The 20046-nt window shown below is 48.1% G+C and overlaps 2 protein-coding genes across 13 annotated transcripts in view; both read right to left on the bottom strand.

Annotated features, from left to right (window-relative positions):
* pik3r2 (phosphoinositide-3-kinase, regulatory subunit 2 (beta)) overlaps positions 1-4894 on the bottom strand; it is a 51156-nt gene extending 46262 nt beyond the window's left edge. For 2 of the 4 annotated variants that reach the window (XM_015365389.2, XM_015365391.2), the window contains exon 1: positions 4649-4894. The gene's annotated coding sequence lies outside the window, so the exon portion shown is untranslated. Of the gene's footprint in view, positions 1-708; positions 951-4648 lie in introns of those variants that run through there. The other 2 variants (XM_006639791.3, XM_015365390.2) reach the window with 2 other exon arrangements.
* Positions 4895-12219: 7325 nt separating this feature from the next.
* mast3b (microtubule associated serine/threonine kinase 3b) overlaps positions 12220-20046 on the bottom strand; it is a 68862-nt gene continuing 61035 nt past the window's right edge. For 6 of the 9 annotated variants that reach the window (XM_069186184.1, XM_069186186.1, XM_069186189.1 and 3 more), the window contains 6 exons: positions 19627-19827; positions 18941-19173; positions 17336-17458; positions 16551-16687; positions 15702-15856; positions 12220-14757 (listed from right to left, as the gene is read on the bottom strand). In XM_069186184.1, the coding sequence (XP_069042285.1) occupies positions 13694-14757; positions 15702-15856; positions 16551-16687; positions 17336-17458; positions 18941-19173; positions 19627-19827 (1913 nt within the window). In that variant the 3' untranslated portion in view covers positions 12220-13693. The remainder of the gene's footprint in view (positions 14758-15701; positions 15857-16550; positions 16688-17335; positions 17459-18940; positions 19174-19626; positions 19828-20046) is intronic. The other 3 variants (XM_069186185.1, XM_069186192.1, XM_069186191.1) reach the window with 1 other exon arrangement.

The raw sequence follows: 20046 nt of genomic DNA, 5'->3' as shown, positions 1-20046 counted from the left end.
CGTCCCCTCCCCCCCGTCTCAAATCCGAAGTCCAGTGCAAGGTGGAGCGAGGGGACTGCTTTGTGGGAGAGGTTCTGTGCGTCAAGGGGCAGGAGACTAACTCTGAAACACTGGACAGACGGGGGGGGGGGGGTATTTTTATTTTCTGCGGGTGCAGCGGACTCTCGGTAAAGAAAAAAGGAAAGGGCGAGACGAGCAGCCCGGAGGAAGTGGTGTTAGCGGGCTCGCCGAGCGAGAGGGTCAGATCACGCCCGTGCGCCGCAGGGTCACTGTAAAACAAGACGGCGGGCTTGTTTACCGGCACGCATGGTGATGCTCGAGGACTTCTCGAGAGGGGGGGGCAGGGTGGTCTGGAGACGGGCTGCGTTCAGGTAAACCTTCAGACGTCACAATTCACCACCGTCTTCCAGGGGAAAGGGAAACCCACCTGCCCCGCTTTCCGCCTCTCTCTTCAGCTGGGCGCTCCCAGGGCAGGGCAAAAGGGGATGAAATTAAGGCTCCACTTGAGAGCCGTTTCCTTCCCCGGTGCCCTCCCCTCCTCACCCCTCTCCTTACCTTCGGGAAGAGTCATCCGACCTGAACTGCAAACTCCGACGCGCACACCCCTGACCACCTGCAAAGCCCCGCTCCGTGCAATATGAGCGCTCGCGCTAATGACACAATTACTCTTGTACACCGGCACGCACTCCATCTCCGGACAGCACTCACCCCAGCTCTAGCAGAATGGCCACTCGGCTGGCACAGCAGGCACGCAATTTGACAACCCCTGTGTGCAAAGTTGCCAGCGCGGGCACGTGGCACCGGCAGACCCAACCACAGCGCAGATCCCTCACGCCATCCATCCCCAAAATCCTTTGCTCCCGTTTTTTTTTCTCCCAAATTTGCAACATTGCTGCAGACGCTGGCGTTTCTGTGCTCCTGTACCGATCTATTTCCATTTGAAAAGCACCCCCTTGTCCCCCACTCTTCCCCCTACACCCCCCCTCCACACACACACTCTCACACTAAACTTAAGCAATTAAAATAATCATAATCATAATTACAGCCCGGGAAAGTAAGTGCAGCAGACTTTCTGAGCAGGAGCTGCAGACCTCCGGTTTTTGCAATTCTTTCATTTTTTTTTATGCAGTTCAGAGGCGCAAACAGGCAAAAAAAAATAAATAAAAGAGAGAAACTCGCTGTTGCCAGAGAGAGAGAATGCTAAATTGTATCCTAGCCTCCTATTGGGTGGCCTGCCAACATGTGCTACTAAATCACCAGAGAAGCTCTAACAAATCAAGGAAATGTTCTAATATTAGAAAATGTATCTAGGCAGCGATCGAGTGTCTGACCCCACAACTCCACCTTCTTCACACTTCAGTTACTTAGAACTCAGAGAGAGCACATATTCCTGAATTACTGCAGGAGTAATTACAATAACACTGTGGCTTGCAATAATGCACGTCCAGGATTGAGCATACAAATCCCAGCCTGCTTAATGACACAGCACATTAGCTCAGTGCACGTTTTGTTAACAAAAAGGACGTAACCAAACATTTTTCAACAAGCTGGCACTGGGGGCTGGGGATCGTGCTCGTCTCTGCCTTTGAAGTGCTGCGTGAAGCCCCCCAAAAAATGCACAACTTTTTCTTAACCCCTCAGATAACCTCATCCAGCGGCTTGAAGGTAAAGCTGGGCCCGCTTAGTGTTGCTGTCACAGGGCTCAGTGGTTACAGAACATGTGGAACATGAGGAACTGCATCTGCTATGAAGGACAGTTACTGTAACACAGAGGGCCCGCGTGTATATGTTCCTGTCAGAACTGTAAAAGGACCATACAAATACCTACTTTTCTTTACATATACACCTGCACACTACTAAGTAATGGATTCCAAACAATTTACCCATTACATTGCTCTGCAGAACATGTCAATGCATTTTTTTCCTGGGACTGTTCATGGGAAAAAAAGGTCATGCAGAAACAGGACTGCACTGCAACAACTGCACCTGAAGTCTGCAAAAAGGCTTTTTCAATGCACAGTAAAACACACTGACACTTGACACACTGAGAAAAAGACACATTTAAAGATGTCTGTACATCATAACGTCCAAGTCGTTTGCAAATGTGAGCAGCAAAAATCAGACCTGATGCTCTGAGGAGGAATCCTATGCATAGCTGGTCGGCTACTCGAAGCTCACTGACCTCCGTGACAGACAATCCTGAACATTTTCGGAATTTAGACAATGGGAAAACACGCCTCTTCGATGAGGAAGAGATCTATAACTCGTACTTTAACACCGAAAGACCTGGTGTCGGTATTCGCTCAAATTCTTCACATTTCTTCGAGGCTGGACCCCTTGCAGCTTCATTTTCACAAACGACTCTGAACTCGCACCTGTGCCCTGGCCACAAGGAGGCGCCACTGTGCCCCACTGAGCTGCGATTTCCATGAACTCTTCTTCACGCCCCACGAGCCTGCCTTGGTGCCCCTAGGATTCTTCTGCCCAGTGAAGGCAATGCTGTCCTGCCCTGTCGGTGGTCTTTAACTCCGCCTTCTCTTTGAAAGCTGAACGCTGCCCGTGATCAAGGCCTCGTTGACTGTGAAATACCAAATGCCAAGCTGTGGCTCGGGGGACAAACAAGACTTCGGCCCCATGAGACTGGGTGCTTTCCCCAAAAGCAAAGGGCACCGTCCCGGTCTATAAAAAACGGTTGCAAGACGGTTCTTGAAAAAGCCAGACCTCGCGATTTGGGTCTGCCAGGTGTGTGCCCCCTAGAAACAGGAGATCCGGCCACCGACACCAGCGGTCCAGACAGCTCACCGGATCACGCGCCAGCGAGACCAGCAGGGAAGACCCGGCTGGCCCCAGCGGGCCTGCACACGCACAGCGGGGGATGACCCACCCCCCCCAGCATCAACCGGGCGGCGGCTCTGCTCGGAGAAGAGCTCGGGATCGTGACCCCGGGCTCCCCGTTGCCACGGCGACGCCCCCCACTGGAGATTCACCGCCGCCAACATGAGGCAAAGGTGATGAAGGGGTTAATGCCCTGCACGGAGAATCTGACACCCGTCTTACAAACACGTTTGTTTTTATACAGTCCGATAGGCACAACATGCCTCCTTTCGGATCCAATATCCCGCACCAGACAAAACAAGCCCAGTTGACATCCGTGGTTTATTTTTCTTTAAAACGTATATAAATGAGCTTCCTCTCGCCTGACTTGGCTGCTATCATGTGCAGTTCAATAGTCTGCCTCCTTTCACGAAGTGAAATATCTGAGCACCCTTGAAGTCAGAAGATGGTTTAACACGTTCAGCAGGTATTTAACAATTTGCAGGTTCCTCCTTCAGATAAATACTAAACCAAACTGACCAAAACTTTAACCACCGATAAGCCTTGCTGCTGCAGTAAGTTATATTTAGGAATGATGATCACGATGATAATCACCATGATAAATAGGTTAAACATTCATGTCTATTAAAAAAGCTGTTTGCTTTTAGTGGATCAGTCAGTAGCTGATTATTAACGGTCTATTCACACCTGTATGATAAGGCTCCAAATGGGTTCTCATGGGCTAAACACAGAAATCTAATAAGGAATAGAAACTTGTATAAATAAATCCGAGGCTGTCCTATTGCAGTAACTGCACACACTTTTTTAATTTCTCATTTCAAGAGAATACCACAGACTTTACACGCAAAACAACCCGACAAATACCTACCACCCTTTAATTTATATATATTTCGATTAATGTTGCATTATTCCGACAGCTTTCCCGACAAATATTTTTTGCGTTTAAAAAAACGGTACAATCGGTCGGTCGGCTTAAAAAGAGAGAACAATGAAAGTTCTCCAAGTTGGGACACGAATATGCACGAACTATAATAAAGATAAATATCGTTACACTGCATGGATACATTAAAAACTGTTCCAACAGTACAGGATCAGCAGCTCTATGCGAGATACGGGAGGCTGCAAGAGCGTTCGAGCTGGGTCTGAGCACCGGGCATGCAGCCAAATTGCTTTTGGGACGAGATACAAAACAAAAATGCAGCAAAGTTCGTCCAAAAGGGCCAACAAGTAACGGGTTTGATATGATTCGAGTGAAAAAAGTTTCAAAACTGAAAGTCGCATTTAAAACGTTCAGACAATAATCGCAAAAAGACATCCACCTACCCCCCCCAACCCATATCTTTTCAAAGATAGTTGAACAAAACTCAAGTAACTATGAAACAACGAGGTATCTTAACTAGGGAGGTTCCCTCAGACCCCCGAGATCATCCACCTCAAAGAGTTCAGCTAAAACTTCGGCGATCGCAAACGGCGAAATATTGCGTTTCTTTCTCGCGTGTGTGTGTGTGTGGTACATTTCAAGAGCTTGAAGTACCTGCATTTCTCCATTTGCAGAACAGCGCGGCGGCTGGAGGGGCTGGCACGCTCAGTGTGCCGACCGGCGCAAACTAACCATATCAGCGGCGCAAACGCGGGTTTGACACAGTCGCGGATGTCGTTTTCCAGACTTCTCCGCAGGCACCTCAGCCCCAGCCACTTCTCTGCGCATAGGTCCTGCACACTTGTAGCTCGGCAGCACTTCCTTCCACCATTTTTCAGTTTCGCTACACTACAATTTTTTGGGGGGGTAGAGAAGAACTTTAGAGAAACTCACCCACGACCACTTTTTTTCCCTCCCCGTCGGGCCGCCGGGCGCAGCGGAGCTCTTCGCGGTCTCGCCGGGTTCTCAGCCACGCCGTGCAGCCTTGCGCCCTCGCCCAGACATGGAAGCGTCTTGCTTAAAGCTCCCTTTTCGCTGCCTCGCTCGCTCGCTCGCTCACCCCTCTCTCTCCAGCCGAGCAGCTCCCCGCACGGCCATGTTCCAGCACGGCGCCGACACGAGCCCGTCGGAAAGACACGAACGCGATCGGGAAGCGCCGGAAAAGTCCGGGACGGGGCGGAGTGACGAAAGCGAGCTCTGTGGTTTCAGAGGGACTGCTGGAGCCAAGCTGGGCTCAGCTGCGTGCTTTTGATTTTTTGGCGGATTTTGAGTGTTTAGGATGGTTTCTACAACCTTTTGGATCAGCAGAATGCCCGCGCACATAGACACCCTTCATCATCTCACCATTTGGACAGAGAAATTAGAAGCAGTGAGATTTTTCAGCTTTCAAACTTGGTTTTCTTTACTGTGTACAGAGCCCATCTTTACAGAGCTTCATTATTTATTGGGCCTTTACATTGTAGTTAGCTTACTATAAACTAATCTGAAATGTATGATTTCATTTGAATGGCTAAGAATTAGGTATGTTGTCTGCAAGCTTTAAGGATAATGATGGGATAAAATCGCATTGTATGCCATGCCACGTCTATCAAATATATTTGCATAATAAACTATTTGTGCTTGGTTGTTTTTTATTTTAAAAAAGTATATGGAGTTTGGTTATGAATGGGTTTTTGGGTGTCATTTTAGTAAGATGTACACCATGGTGGTCAGCATTACTGCCTCGCAGAGCTGGGGCTCTGGGTTTGATTCCTGGGGTGCTGTCTGTGTGGAGTCTGTATGTTCTCACCACGGTTGTATGGGTTTCCTGCAGGTGCTCTGGTTTCCTCTCACAGTCCAGAGACATGCTGGTAGGTTAATTGGCTTCTGGAGAATTAGCCCTGGTGTGAGTTTGTGTCCGTGTGTCTGCCCTGCAGTGGACTGGCATCTTGTCCGGGTTGTACCTGAGCCCATTACTTTCCAGGTTAGGCCCTGACTTCCCCCAGCTTCTGCTTTGGATAAAGTGGTTTGTAGAAAGGATGGGATATTATTATGGACATCTGAGAGTGATGTTGACCATTGCACAAATGCTTAATCACTTTAATCAGTGAGAGAGTTGATTGAGGTGGAAATCAATTAAGAAAAACTTAAGAAAGGAACCCACAGACAGCATTTGCAAAACTGTGCCAAGCCTGCATTTGTAGATATACAGCTTGTTCTTTTTTCAACAGTGTCCACACACTGCTAGCCTGTAGATCTCCTGTTGGTTAACCCTGATGACAAATGTTAATCAGCTTAATGAACTTTGCTCATTGCTGGAGGCCTGCAGTGTCTGTCTCCTTCCACTTCTGCTTTTAATGATATAATTCATTCATAGTTCATTAGCGTCACTGGACTAGTTTAACACTTTTCAGACTAGCTGGTGATGATTCACGTGATTCATTTGGCTGTTGGTGATTTAAAAAGACCAAGAAACATGGTGGATTATGTATTTTCAGGCTAGAGTTTCATGTTTAAGCTTTCATTGAACACATTTCTTTGACCTATGCAATTTACTGGACTGGGGCTCTCTAGGATTGGGCTGGGAGTTTCCAAAAGCATACACCCCCTAAATCCAATCCCATGGCACGGAGGTTTCTAAACGTAAAATTCTCAGAACAGACAAAATTGGCCATGAAGGAAATAAAAAGATGGCCTATTTGCTTCATGCAGTAGTTACTCCGTGTTTTCTCTTGAAATCGAACCCAAAAAGAAAAAACAGTCAAAGCTGGGGGCAGATCCAGCATGAGACATCACTTGCCTGTACCACAAGGGGCAGCAAGAGCTCCGAGCAATACAAAACTGTCGGTGAAGACATAGACCTTGATTCACAGCTAGGACACGAAAGAGAAAGATTTTAGAGGGAACAAAATATTAGTCCCTGGTGCCACTTAATGGGAGCTCTAATAGGAAAGTTTTACATCATATCCTCTTTCAGACAGAGTGTTAACAGGTCTTTGCCTGTATCCTCTAAAGTGCCGCTTTGTTTAGTTTATTCTGAAAATATCACTGGAATTATTCATATTTTCTTAAAAGGGGCCGTACCTGGAATTTTTAGGGAGTCAGCCCTATTAACATCTCCGCTATGGTGGAAGATGTTTGTTTTCCTGTAAAAAAAAAAAGTCCCCATTCCAAAGGGAGCCAAAACCAAAAGCAATAAAGGACTTGGATGGGAAGCAGCTGGGCAGGGCGAGAATGGTTCGACTGTAAATGTTTTTTAAGTGCTGGTTGAAAGTGCTGACCCGTAGGAACTGAAGCTAAAGCCTTCAGTCTTCTCGCAGAGCAGGTGCAGAACAGGAAATTTGGCAAAATTCAGAAACGCACGCAATTCTTTCTGTAGGACCTCCCCCCTTTATCCCTGGGGGACGAGGGGGATGAGGGGGGAGTACAGGAGGCTGGAAATGTCTCACGTTTAAGCCAGTTCCTGTAATGGGCCTGTAATTTGGGAAATCAAACCTAATGCTGTTGAATGAAGACACACCCCATTTCTCAGATTACTGGATAGACCCACAAAACCCTTTCCACTGAAACAAAGTTTCACTAGCATTCAAAGGTGGAGAATTAAAAAAAACAAGAGAGAGATCTACTATTCTACATTGGGCTACATTGAATCAGGGGTTCTCCCACTTTTCAGGTGGTAGAGACACTTTAAGAAAGCTGTTGCTTCCATCAAAATTTAAATGGGATATAAACCCATGTAAAAACAGGCCAATTACAATTGTTTGATAAGATGTGGTGCCAACTGGTCAACAATCTACAACAAGCAACCTTTGCTTTCTCATGAGAGCTCCCAAGCAAGTACTGGCCAGACTCACACCTGCTGAGCTTCAGTAGGCTGCAGGGTGATGTAGCTGCTGGCCACTATGATCATGGAGCCTTCCGCATGCAAAGATGACACCCTTGTCGTTTCCCTTTGGGGATTCTGAATACCTGGCTCAGAAAAATCTCCTCTGTTCTGAACTAAAGTCTGAGTTTTTACAAATAAAGCCGGGGTCCTCCTGGGGTGAATTCAACACCAGCCCCCATTCTGGACACGAGCACAGGGCGAATAACTGCAGAACATCTATGAAAAGAAGGAGCTTCCACATGGATAGAAATGAAAAAAAAACTGGATCTCTGCAATAAAGGAAACTGGGAATTTGAGTAAGACCAGTCAACCTCAGCAAAGTTTATTCCTTTGGTCAGTAAAGACCCTAATTCAAGTGCTCGTAACCTAGTTTGAGTTTTGAAAAGTGTGTTGGAGCATCTGATCTAGCGCCAAGATGTCAAGGGTAGGAGAAAGTATAATTTGTGGGGTTTGCTGAAAATAATGCTCATTTATCAACTGCTAAAGTCGAGTTTCTTCTTGAATGGTACATAAACAATGTCTACTGACACTACCTTTTCTCTGGTCCTCTTGGGCCTAGGATGTCTATAATGACGGTCATTAACAAATTAATTCTTGTAAAGATTTGGGAAAAACAATTCAGAAACGGAAGGCTAAAAAACAACTTCCCAACACCAGGAATTCAGCCTGCAAAATCTCATGTGCCCTCCCATGGTGAAAATGTGTATTGCACTCATTTTCTGTGAGGACAAGTCTCCTTGTCCTGAACGACTAAACCTTTTTAGTCATGAATAGTGAAGCTTAGAAGGAGGGGATGATACAAGCATTCCGAATCTCTCCAAGGCTCTACCCAGCACAACACAGCGAATGAGTGAATGTTGAAGCCGATACCCCAGCTGCTTTTATGAAACTAATGGATGAGATTCTGGGTGGATGAGTGGTTTTTAACCTCTCTGATCTTCTCCTAACATAAAAAGTAAACAAAAACATTGGTTTCCATGAGGCAGCAGCGTGGAGAAGTGATCAGGGCTTTGGGCTCACAGCTCACAGGTTGGCAAGTCAGTTCCTACAGTTCCTGGAGAACTGCTGCAGTTGTGCCCCTGAGCAAAGCACTTCCGCCTGATCACTCCAGGAAAATACCCAGCTGTGGTATGCAAGTCACTTAGAATAAAAGCATCAGCCGAAGAACTTAATGGCAAATTGTTGAATACAGATACTTCAGGTGACTGTATAAAAAATAAAACACAGGACGCCATGTGCATTTCATACCAAACTGCATCTGTACATAATTTATTAAAACATGACACCAATGTAAGAACGCAAAAAGAAAAATCAAGAAGTCTCACTACCAAGTGGTGTTGAAATTACAACAGGGATACTAGATGCCTGTTGCACGCGTAAGCAGATAAATTATGGAAACTGGCCAAATAAAAAAATCCTTTAATCTAGTCATGAGCACTCAAGCATAAACAGTGGTTCTATATTTGACTGTTAAATGCAGATCCACAGTCAGCCTTGCAGAATCCATCTGCAGTATTTCTCACGATAAAATCAAGCCCAATCTTACCGCATTCATATTTTTTAATTGCGTTTTTGGAAGGTATAGGCATGGCACAAATGTAAGAAATGGAAAGTTAAGCATTTGTTTAGTTTATACCCCCTGGATTGTATGTTGTTCACAACACGACTCGAAGCCAAGCACCCTGTGACTGCACACTGCCCCCTGCTGGAGGTTAGCTAACTGCAGAAGCAGCACCTCCCCTACCGACAACACCTCCCGCCTCCAAGCTCCCCCTGGCGGCTACTATTGCCAAGAGCCAAGAGACCCCCACACTACCCGGCAAGCAGTCGTAGTCAACTAGTGACATGACCCAGACTCAACCTGGCCAAGCAACTTCCTGAAGCACTAGGGAAGCCCCAACACACAGCTCTTAATGAAAAAGACCGCTCATCATCAAGAACTGAAGGAAGAGGAAGCTTATGCGCGATAACATTGACATCAGTGTGTCACGAGGCAAACGCAATCGGCAGAGCATAGTGGATAAAGGAAATTGATGCGACCAGGGCCCCGTTCACATGAGGGCATGAGCCGGCACTCTCTGCAGCTGGGCTCATGTGGAGCTCAGTGTGAACAGCAAGGTTTAACCTGGAATCAAACCACACTCGCTCCACTTCCGTGAGGAATGGCTGGCTGGCCCGGGGCGGTGTGCTTTAGCTCAATAAAGCAAGCAATGTGGCTTGTGTGTGCAGACAGGAAATAAACTGTCCAAGCACTAGAAGAGAATGAAATGGACAGGGGACTCTTCCAGTCCCCCCCCCCCCAGCAGGCTGACCATCTCCGATGATCTGTAGCGAGATTTACAGGGAGAGACACGCGGCTCCTCTCAGCAGCTGCTGTCCATCAGGCATCGTGGAGCTTGTGACAGGTCCACTGACTGTGGGGCTGTGCGGGTGGGCACGTCAGTTCAGTGGGTCTCATCCTCTCCCGCGTGGGAATGGGAGTCGTTGCCACAAAACCAAGTGGGCAATGATTTGTTTTTTTTAAAAAAAATTGCGATTCCTAATTAAACAAGTCTAATTCCACAAATGCTTAAATGATGCAAGGCTGATTCATTTTTGGTGCAAGATTTAAAGATGGGGAATGCAAAAGTTGTTTCAGGGTTTCTATACAGTTCAGGTTTGCGATAAGAACAGGAGTCACCCTTACACATTTGGCCAGTGCATAACCTTTCTGACCCATGCCACAAATTACAGGCTTCCTAGAGACCCACAATGCCCTGTAAGCAAGAATAATGTGCCTGTATGACTTGCCATGCAGCATGCATCAGACAAGGAAAAAGAACAGTATACAAATTACCCTCATCATATCTTAATAGTGTTCAGATGCAGATGTAATACAGGAGCCACATAGTACAGTACACCACAGGGAGTGGTTTTATCAAATAAAAATAGATTACAAAACGCAGTTTTCTTTTCTTAAAAAAGCACATGCTCCTTTTCTAAATTTTTTTTTTACCATTGTTCCAAATATTGTAAACACTTTCTGACACTCCAGTTTCAGGGTTTGGGGATACGGGCCTCCAGGATTTTGGACAAAGAAATGGATCTGCATCTTCACTGCAATGTGACACAGACTCTGCACATACAAAGAATTTACCTTGAAAGAAGTGAAATACTTAGTCCAAAATCCAAAATCTTTTCTTTCAAGGTCTAAACTGGCAGCTTCACCAGATAAGTTAAATTAATTGGCACTACTGTGCCACTATAACCCCTACCCAGGCTGTAGTGCCCAGTGAAATGGCAGGGTCAACCTCTGGGCACTAAGTTATCTCTGGAGGCCCATTTCTCTCTGCCTTGCACATCTAACACTCCCACCCCTCTCAATTGCAATCCTAAAACCGACTGCAACACGACTCTATGCCTCGGGAACATTGACCCAGGTAAATCAAGAAGCCTATGGAGAAAAAGTCCATCACATAGCAATATAACAGACTCCATATCAAAATATACATCCAGAAATACATGTACAGTACAAAAAGATCGCGGATCGGAACTCCCAGCTCCTTCGGCTTTGGAAGAAAAAAAGTATTTTAAAAATGTTTGAAAACACTTTTTTCCCCCCCCGTGAGCATAGCCCGCGTGCTGCGTGAGCGTGTTCCGACTGTAAACATCAATCCGTATCGAACAGTACGGAAAGGGGAAGGCTTGGGCGACGTCCAGGGCGGAGCAGAGGACAGGTACAACAGACAGCCAGGTCTGGGGGAGAGAGCAGGTGTTACAGGCCGGTCAGCCTTCGCCATTTCAGACGGCTGCCCGCACGTAGTGTTGCAGACTGATTTTGCGCAAAAGGCTGTCATTGCCCTCTTGCTTCAGTTCAGCAGCTTCCAGCTGTGACCCTCCTCGGCACTCTGCTACGGCGATGCTCGACTGCACAGCAGGTGTGATATGTATGCCACCTGGATTCCTGGGGAAAAAAAGCTCTTGTGTAGGGGGGGGATTCATTTTCAACAAACCGCACAAAACACTCCACCATCCATTTAAAGACAAAACTCTTGCTTTTTTTTTGCACAAAACTGTTATACATGCCCTGACCTTGCAGCCTGATGCAGAGAACCTGCCTCAGATTCTTCAGCAATAGCAGCAGCCTTTAAAAGGCGGTTCACAGGAAGTTACACTTGTGTGATATTACAACTTTGTTCTAAACCACCTTTAGAACAGGACAAGTGTATTTTGTACATGTAGGGCCAATCATGGCATTGAGATTTCAGACACTGTTGCTAGGAGAGAAGGTGTTAACCCACTCATTTACCATGACTGTTGCAATTAAAAAAAAAAAATCCAAACTAATGAAAGACTTGGACAGAATTAATATTGCACAGGACTGGAGGCATCTGCGGAACTCCCAACTATTCTACATTACATGGAAGTATAGGGGGAGAATTATACAGGGAACTAAGATCTAAAAAAAAAAGCTTTCGTGCTAAACATCTAGCTTTAAACTACTAAAAGTAAAGGTCACAAGCAAAACAGGAGCCCTTTCAGGTGCAAACTAATGCAGTTTGCTTCAAACCCTGTCACGGAACAGTTTAAAACGTGCAAAGATAGAAAAGATACAACATCCTACTGCTCTTCATTTCTTTAATTCAGGATGCCAGGCATCTAACATTGGTCCAATGGTACAGTGAGCTGCTATTAAGGAGACGCACATAGTGAGTGTTGTGACATACTCTGGTTAAGCACAAACATCTGAAGATATTAAAATTCTAATCTAGCTGGGCAACATCAAAGAGCAGGACTGGTACATCTCTCATTGTCATTTACTTCTGTGCAATTTGGACTAAATTTCACTGTTTGCTCTGGATCAGGAGGGAGGACTTATGCAGGAATTCGCATCAATAGCATGTCACCTTCTATCACACTATAAAGTTAAGGTTGTTCTTCAAATCCATTACTGCAGTTGTTGACAAGTTCCTTTTAAAAAAAAAAACATTATCAGAAGGTAATATTCACCTATTTCCCCATTTCTATTTCTGGTCACTGGGTGACCATTCAGATAAATTCCGTAGCCTCAAGGCATTTCTGCTGGTACCCCCTGCTGAACAGATCGGAAAAGTCTCGCTTTCCACACACAGGCTGGGGAAAAAACCGCGCCAAGACAGGGAGACGAGTGCGAATACGTTTTCTGACAAATCTCAGAAGGCGCAAAATCCCATCTCCTCCTTCTGAAAATGAAGTGGACACCACCCCCCGCCTCACACGGCTCTGAAGCGGTGCACTGTGTGAGCTCTGCCGGAAGGCGGGGGACTCCCCTCCTGACCGTCGAAACACTGCAAGGCTGTTGAGCTGCTCCTGGCTTGCTTAACCAACAGCACAAAACGAATGTTACCGCGGTAGCCACATGGCACGCATCATAGCAATGACCGAAACCATTCTACTTCCTATGAAGTATGTCCTTTTAAAGTGCCACCTTTAAAAAAAGTAGATAGCATGGACTTCCAATGTTGATTTTGTACTCCTCCTCCAATGCAAAGATCTCCCCTGGCGAAAGGTTACTTTCAAGCATTCTGCTTAAAGAAAATCTGTCCTGTTTTGCTTTTTAAAGCAAAGTACAAACAGCAATGGCAGCTTTAGTATTTAGTACCATGACATGTTCTCTATGCATTTATTCCTGTTTATAAACACCCACATAGAAAAGCAAATCAGCAGAGGTAATGTTTCACTCCACATCCGATATAAAACACTTAAAAAAATTATGCGTAATAAAACACATTCCATTTAAAATACCATGTTAATCACCTTTTTTTGGCCCCATTAAAAATCCTTTTAGCTTACAAAAGTAATAAATATATTTGGAAAACTGTCCAGCTACACCACAATAGCTATTTTTTTTGTAAATATTTATAAAGACTTAGAAGGAATCCAAAGGGGGGGGGGGGGTGAAACTTTTTAAATAAAAACAAAAATGACATAAGGAACACTTTCTTTTCGGCAGAAAACGCTCTCCGGTCAAAGGATCTCTCTCGCAGGCAGCTGGAGCTCCTCGCTTCAGAAATCGGGGATGGTATCCTTTGGGATGTGGCTGTTCTCTTTTTGCTTTACTCCTTCCGCTGGTCTTTTCGATGTCCTGTGCTTGGCAATCCCTCCCCTCTGCCTCCGGGGGTGATCCACTGAACGCCCCCGCTGCTCGATGCCGTTTCCACTGCGCGGCTGGAGCTCCCTGCCAGGAGTTTTCCCACCTCCTGCCGCCCGGCCGCCCCCTGCTCCTCCCCCTCTTCCTCCTCCTCCTCCCCCTCAGACGGGCCCCCCCACTCGTCCGAATGCTCGTCCAGCTCCTCACTCTCCGACCCCTGCACTGCGATCTGGGGCACGAGAGCCGCCCTCCTCCCCGCTGCCTCTTCGCCCTGCTCGGCTCCGGCCTCGACCCACGAGGCCCTGAACTGGGGCCGGCCGCCGGCGCCGGGGGCGGGGCCCCGGCCCGGCTTCTCCTGCGTCTCGGCCGGCCCGGGCTCGGGCTCGTCGAAGCTGACCTCCTGCACGGCCTCCTGCTTCTTGAAGGAGTCCCGGCGCTCCGAGAGGTTCAGCTTCCTCATCACCACCACGTCCTCGGGCCTGTCGCCCGCCCAGTCCCGCAGCCGCTGCCCGCCCAGGTACCCCAGCCGCCCGTGGTCGCTCAGGTACGGGCCGCTGGCCGCGCCCTCGCCCTCCGAGTCTCCGAGGGTCTCCCCGTCCCTGTTGGGCACCTCCAGCGTGTGCCTCCGAGGGGTGTAGCTCTTCTTGTCCCGCTGCAGAGCCCCGGACAGCTTCTCGGCCGACTGCACCCTCTTGAGCAGCGGGGAGCGGGGCGGCTCGGCGCTGCGGGGCCGGACGGCGTGCCGCGCAAGGGTGGGCGGGGACAGCGCCTTGCCGTGGAAGGAGTGCAGCGGCTTGGCCAGGCCGGGGAGCGGGGAGGGCGAGCGCTGGGGCGAGGGGGGCTGCGGCGAGGGGTTGCAGGCCAGCGGGGATGGCGGGATGCTGCTGGTGGACTTGCGGCGGCCCGCCTTGACGTAGCGCTGGCCGCCCAGCTTGGGACCCAGGCCGTGCAGCGAGCTGGGCCGGATGTGGGTGGCCGGCGAGCTGGGCGAGCTGGAACAGGGCGAGGTGCTCTGGGGAGAGTTCGCATCTGGGGACAGAGGCAACATCCAGAGAAAGTCAGACATCACCAGGCGCAGGCAACAGCACAGGCTGTGAGATACAGGCTGCAGCACAGCTCCGCGGTGACCATCTGTACCAGCACATGGAATACTGAGGAATCTGGAAACAAGACGTCCAAGTAGGGAGCTGCGTGAACATGCTTGGACTGCAAGGGTTTATTCCATGCCGAAAGGAAAAGAGACATTTTGGCTGTGGAGACTTCCTCAGGTCTTCACCTGAACCTTTTCCTTTCAGCACGGAATAAACCTTTACCTGTTCATTTAAAAAAAAAATTCTAGCTCCAGATCTTTTAATCTGTTTCCTTTCCTGAAGTATTTTTCTCCATGACGTCTGTTCCCGGTTTTAATCTCCTCCACAACATCACAAAGAGAATCAAAACTTGCTCAGCAGGTTTTCTGACAAACTAGGCCAGATTCTTCCTGGCAAAGGCTGGAAATACGGCTCGTCTGGAGACTCCCTACATGTGAGAACGAAAAGTGAGTGAACTGGAGGAACAGGCCCTCGAACATGAAGCACGTGGGGGGTGACAACTCCTTGCTATCCAACAATCCTACAGTTGCACAGCAACTTATATCATGCCCCGACGTGAACAGCTAAAAACACTGAACCATTTCAACTTGACCTCACCTACTTGACTACAGAGATGTCATATACAGAACTGCTTCAATGTGCTGTTGGGAAGCTTTATATTTTGTACCACACAGTAGTAAGATTTGCAACTTATGCTCCTTTCAAACATGCACAAACCCTGTTTGACGTTTCCCTCAAAACATGAAAACTTCACGATCCCAAAACTGGAATTCGCAGACCCCAGACAAGCTCAGCTCAGCCTCTCTTCATAGCTTTGAACGGAACCCTGTTTGTTTCCAGCGCCACCCTGCAGGCCCTGCGCTGCGGGGGGCGGGGACTCACCCGGGGCGGCCCCCTCGGGGGCAGGGCTGTGGGTGGGGGAGCCTGGCAGGCTCTCGCTGGAGGAGACCGAGTGGTGCAGGCCGGAGGAGAAGCTGCGGCTGGTGTGCATCACCGTGGCCTGCTTGGACAGCTTCTTCAGGATGGCCCGGCGGCGGCTGCAGGGCACAAGACATGGGCTTGGAGCCGGGGTCTTACAAGACTTTGTGCCTAACTTAACTCACATCATGGAAAAAGTCTGGACAGTTTCTTAGTCTCATAGAGGCACACAGGATGCCTACATTAAACCTCCAGTGGTTAACTGAAGGTTAGATAGCAGTAAAGTTAATACATTCTGACTCATACACGCACAACATCCATTAAATGAAACGACGAACTCTGCGACATTGCCCTTTCAACTTCAATTTCCACTCATCCGTTCTAAAAAAGGAACATTAAGACAGGCCTGAGTGTTTCACTTTCAAGTTCTGTAAAGAAAACAACAAAGTAGAAAAGCAGAGCATTAAAACGATTTTAACGCGCCTCCTAAGCAGTGGCACTGTTTCTTTTGGACATTGTGATCAGGGGAGCTCGTTTTTCCTTTCCGCGAAAAGGTGCAGTTAGCACAGCAGGAGAAGAACTTGAATTTGAATTTCTTCATCTGCCCAGTTACAGGTAACGCAGATGGATGGATGTCTCAGGGCCTGGAATTATAGTTTTACTAGTTGATTGGTACCCTCATCACTGGAATAGATTATAATGGAATGGAAAGGGAGACACATCTGAACAAAGGGAAATCGGCTTGCAAAACCCCAGCTCATCACTAGAGGGAGCCGGTGTGCCAGCCTGTCGGCGCTGTGGGCAGTGCCTGACCTGTCCTGGCCCTCTCTCTTCCTGCTCTTCTTGCTGCGGCGCGCCATCTTCCCCTTGCAGCTGGTCTTCCTGGCTGGCCCGATCTTGATCGAGGTGTCCTCCAGCGCTGTGGTCTGCAAGGCCACTTTGTTTCCACTCTGTGCCCACAGAAAGACGTTCAATTCATATGCTTGACCTGCACTTACACCCTTTCATTTAATTAAGTGTGGACCATGCTAATGGTCAAGGATTTTTACCCTCTACGCATCTTAAAAAGCACAGAATCGCTAAAATCCAAAAGTTGTTGGCACTTAAAACTGCTTAATTAAATCGGTGAAACAAAAGTGACTGCGGTACTTTACTGTCGGTTTTATTAAGTGTTAAGCTGAACAGTTGTTGGGGTCTGGTGGGTGGTATCACATGCGAATATGCTGGCCAAGAGGGGTTGTGTAATTGTGGAAAACAAGGCACAATTTTGAAGATCCCAGTATTTAAAGTTTGTTTTAAGAACGGGTGAACGAGGCAGGTTTAATGTCCTTAAATTTCACTTGTCAAACTAACCTGGGGCAGACATGCATGGGACTGGCTTTAGTCTCTTTTCATAGACATGATAGTTAAGATTCCACTGTAGATAAACTGTACGCCATGCCCTAGGCGCACGCAATCATTTTTACAGCCATAATAACATGGTAATAGACTAATTTATAGATGGATAATAATAGATGCCTCATCTTAAGCGTTTAACACTTGTCCACTTCTTGCAAGCGAGCTGCAGAAAGGCTGACCTCCCCACCCTCAGCTCGTACCTTCAGCAGCAGCTCCACGACCTCCATGTGCACCAGCCCCTGCACAGACTCTCCGTTCACGTGGGTGATGAGGTCTCCAGCCCTCAGCCCTGCCTCGTGGGCCGGGCTGCTCTCCTCCACACTCTGCCGAGGCAAAGAGCACAGTGAGATTCCTCCAAGCCGGGCTCCAGCTTTAACGATCAGCCAATCGCTCTGCCTTATCTGTACACCGAACTCAGCAGTGACAAATGACATCGACTGCTTAATCCTGAACCTGTTCAACCTGCACTGTATTCCTCAGTTGCCTTATTTGACCTGGAGTTCTCCATTTCACACACCTTCTGTCAAGAGGCACTCCGATACATTTCCTACAAAGCAGGAAATTGCATTGTATGAGGTTTAGACTCACACATGGAGAATTTACAAACTTAATGGCCTGATAAAAATACAGCAGTGCAAGGAATATGCCTCATTAGGATCTAGAGGTGACTTAACTGTTAATTACTGCGGAGGGGGAGTTATTTCGGTGGAAATTGCAAAGTGAAAAACACGGAGCACTGTGTGTGACCTTAGAGAGTACCGCAGGTCTGGGAAAGAGGAACTGTGCTGCCATCCTCTTTAAAAGGGCAAGACAGCCCAACTGGCTTGGAGAGGTGCTGAAAGTTTCCGTCAAAATATGCGAACAAAACCACTAGCTAACCACGTCTAATATTACTGTATGTCCCCTTTAAAACCTTATTTATCCTTTTGAAGAGAAAAATAATTTTTTAAACATCAGAAAAGATGGTTTAACTTTCTTTTATGAATTGATGTTTTGCAGGCAAGACCTTTCATCAAAAAATAAAAAGCAAAAATCTGGAATCAGCTCCTTTGTTATGCATATACCCCAATCTGAAACCGCCAACTGTTTCATGACTTGTAGCTGCTGTTCATTTTATTTTTTATATTGCTAGCTCTGCACTGTGTGCTGCAAGAACTGATTGGAGGATCTGAGCTTTTCTCCCAGACATCACTGGTGTAACCCTGCAGGCCTAAATTGCCGGAGTCAAGGCCGAGCCAGGAGCTGAGAGACACAGGTTGACTGACCCGGCTCTTGAGACACCCAGTGCAATGGTGTCTCTGCTTGGGGAATCCTGGCCAGACCCGGACCAGGCGTGAACCAGTGGTATCTGGTCTGCAGAGCCCCACCTTCTCAGTAGATGGGAAACGTTTCCACTTCAGTGGAAAATACATCCCAAAGGAATGGTCTTTAGATGTGAAACGTAATACAAATAAACTAGTGTTTACAATCAAAGCAGAATCTGCTGCATTCCGGGAAACACAGTAAGAAGGAAAGGAAAGACATCACATGCACACATTGCCCCAAGAGTCGACAGCTCTGATGGGCAGACTTTTCTCTCAGTCATATCCGCAAACGAGAGCGTGACACTACCGATCAGGAGCACATGTCAGGAAGCTGCACAGCCAAAACAGAAAAGACTCATTTATGATTTTTGCACACAAGCTGGCACCACAGGAAATGAAGCACTGCACGGCGGCAGGCGTGTCCGTTTCTCCTGCCGTGCTGTGAGAAACGACAGCGGAGGCTCGCGGGGGAGCAGGAAGTGGACACCGAGGCACACTCACCCAGACCATGTGGTGCACCGTGTAGACGTCGCTGTCCCCCATGTAGACGCGGATGGCCCGCAGCGCGAAGCCGTACTTCTTGCCCGAGCTGTGGATGATGATGGGGGGCCGCAGGCTGCTGATGCTGAGGGAGAGGTCGCGGCTGGGGGAGGAGTCGCGCGAGGAGGGGTTGGAGGAGAGGGAGTGGGGGGAGATGGGGCTCGCAAGGGGCCCGCCACCGCCGCCTCCGTCGTCTGAGCAAAGAGGCAGAAACAAGGGACGGGGACATGGGTCAAAGGGCACGACAGGGCAATACTCCTCCGCTACCAAGTGGACGTTCAGATTCTGGAGGAAAGGAGGCAGACTCCTCTCCCTCTAGATCTCCGAGCAGAGGATTTCAGACGAGAGCCCATCCGCAACCCACTGAAAATCCCCAAGGAAAGTAAAATCTGCAAGACCCTTCACCCCAACTGCTCCAGAGGTGCCGTATAAATGGCTGACCCTGCGCTCTGACTCCCAGCTTCTCTCCCTGTCTGTGTGTCTCATGGAGGGCAAACTGGGGTATCCGATAAGACAAATTCCTCATACAAGAAATCGTATATGGCTTATAAAGTGATCTTATCTTAAAACTCTGAAGACAACAGAAAGGGCCTCCAAGCTCAGGGGCAGCAGTTCGTTAGAACGCGGGTGGCGGGTGCGAGCGTTACCAGCGGTGATGATGAGCGACAGGGCTGACACAGAGGCGGACTTGGGGACCTTGCCCCCCGAGGGCACCCGGGGCTTTTCGGGGGTTTCCAGCTGGTGCCCGAACCGACGGGGCACCCCGCCCTCCCTTGGAGACGAGTGCTTGGTGCCGGTGCTGTTACTGCGGAGCCGGATACGATGGAGGTTTGAAACCACCACCTCTGCTACAACAAGAGGGGGAACAGGACAGGTTTCAGGTCAGAAACACACAGGCGGCCTATATAATATGAGATGTTTCACCTGGAACTTCAGGCTTTTCTACAACGGTGAAACATATGGGATAAATAGCAGAAACCTAAAAGTCCTTTAGGGGGATAACCAACTGTTTCTGAGCTAGACCCTCACAGGAGAAGAAACAGCATCCAGGAGATCACAGCCTGTTC

The sequence above is a fragment of the Lepisosteus oculatus genome, chromosome 29 (genome assembly GCF_040954835.1).
Source record: "Lepisosteus oculatus isolate fLepOcu1 chromosome 29, fLepOcu1.hap2, whole genome shotgun sequence".
In the NCBI taxonomy this organism is placed as follows: Eukaryota; Metazoa; Chordata; class Actinopteri; order Semionotiformes; family Lepisosteidae; genus Lepisosteus; species Lepisosteus oculatus.
This window is presented reverse-complemented; position numbering and strand designations above follow the sequence as displayed.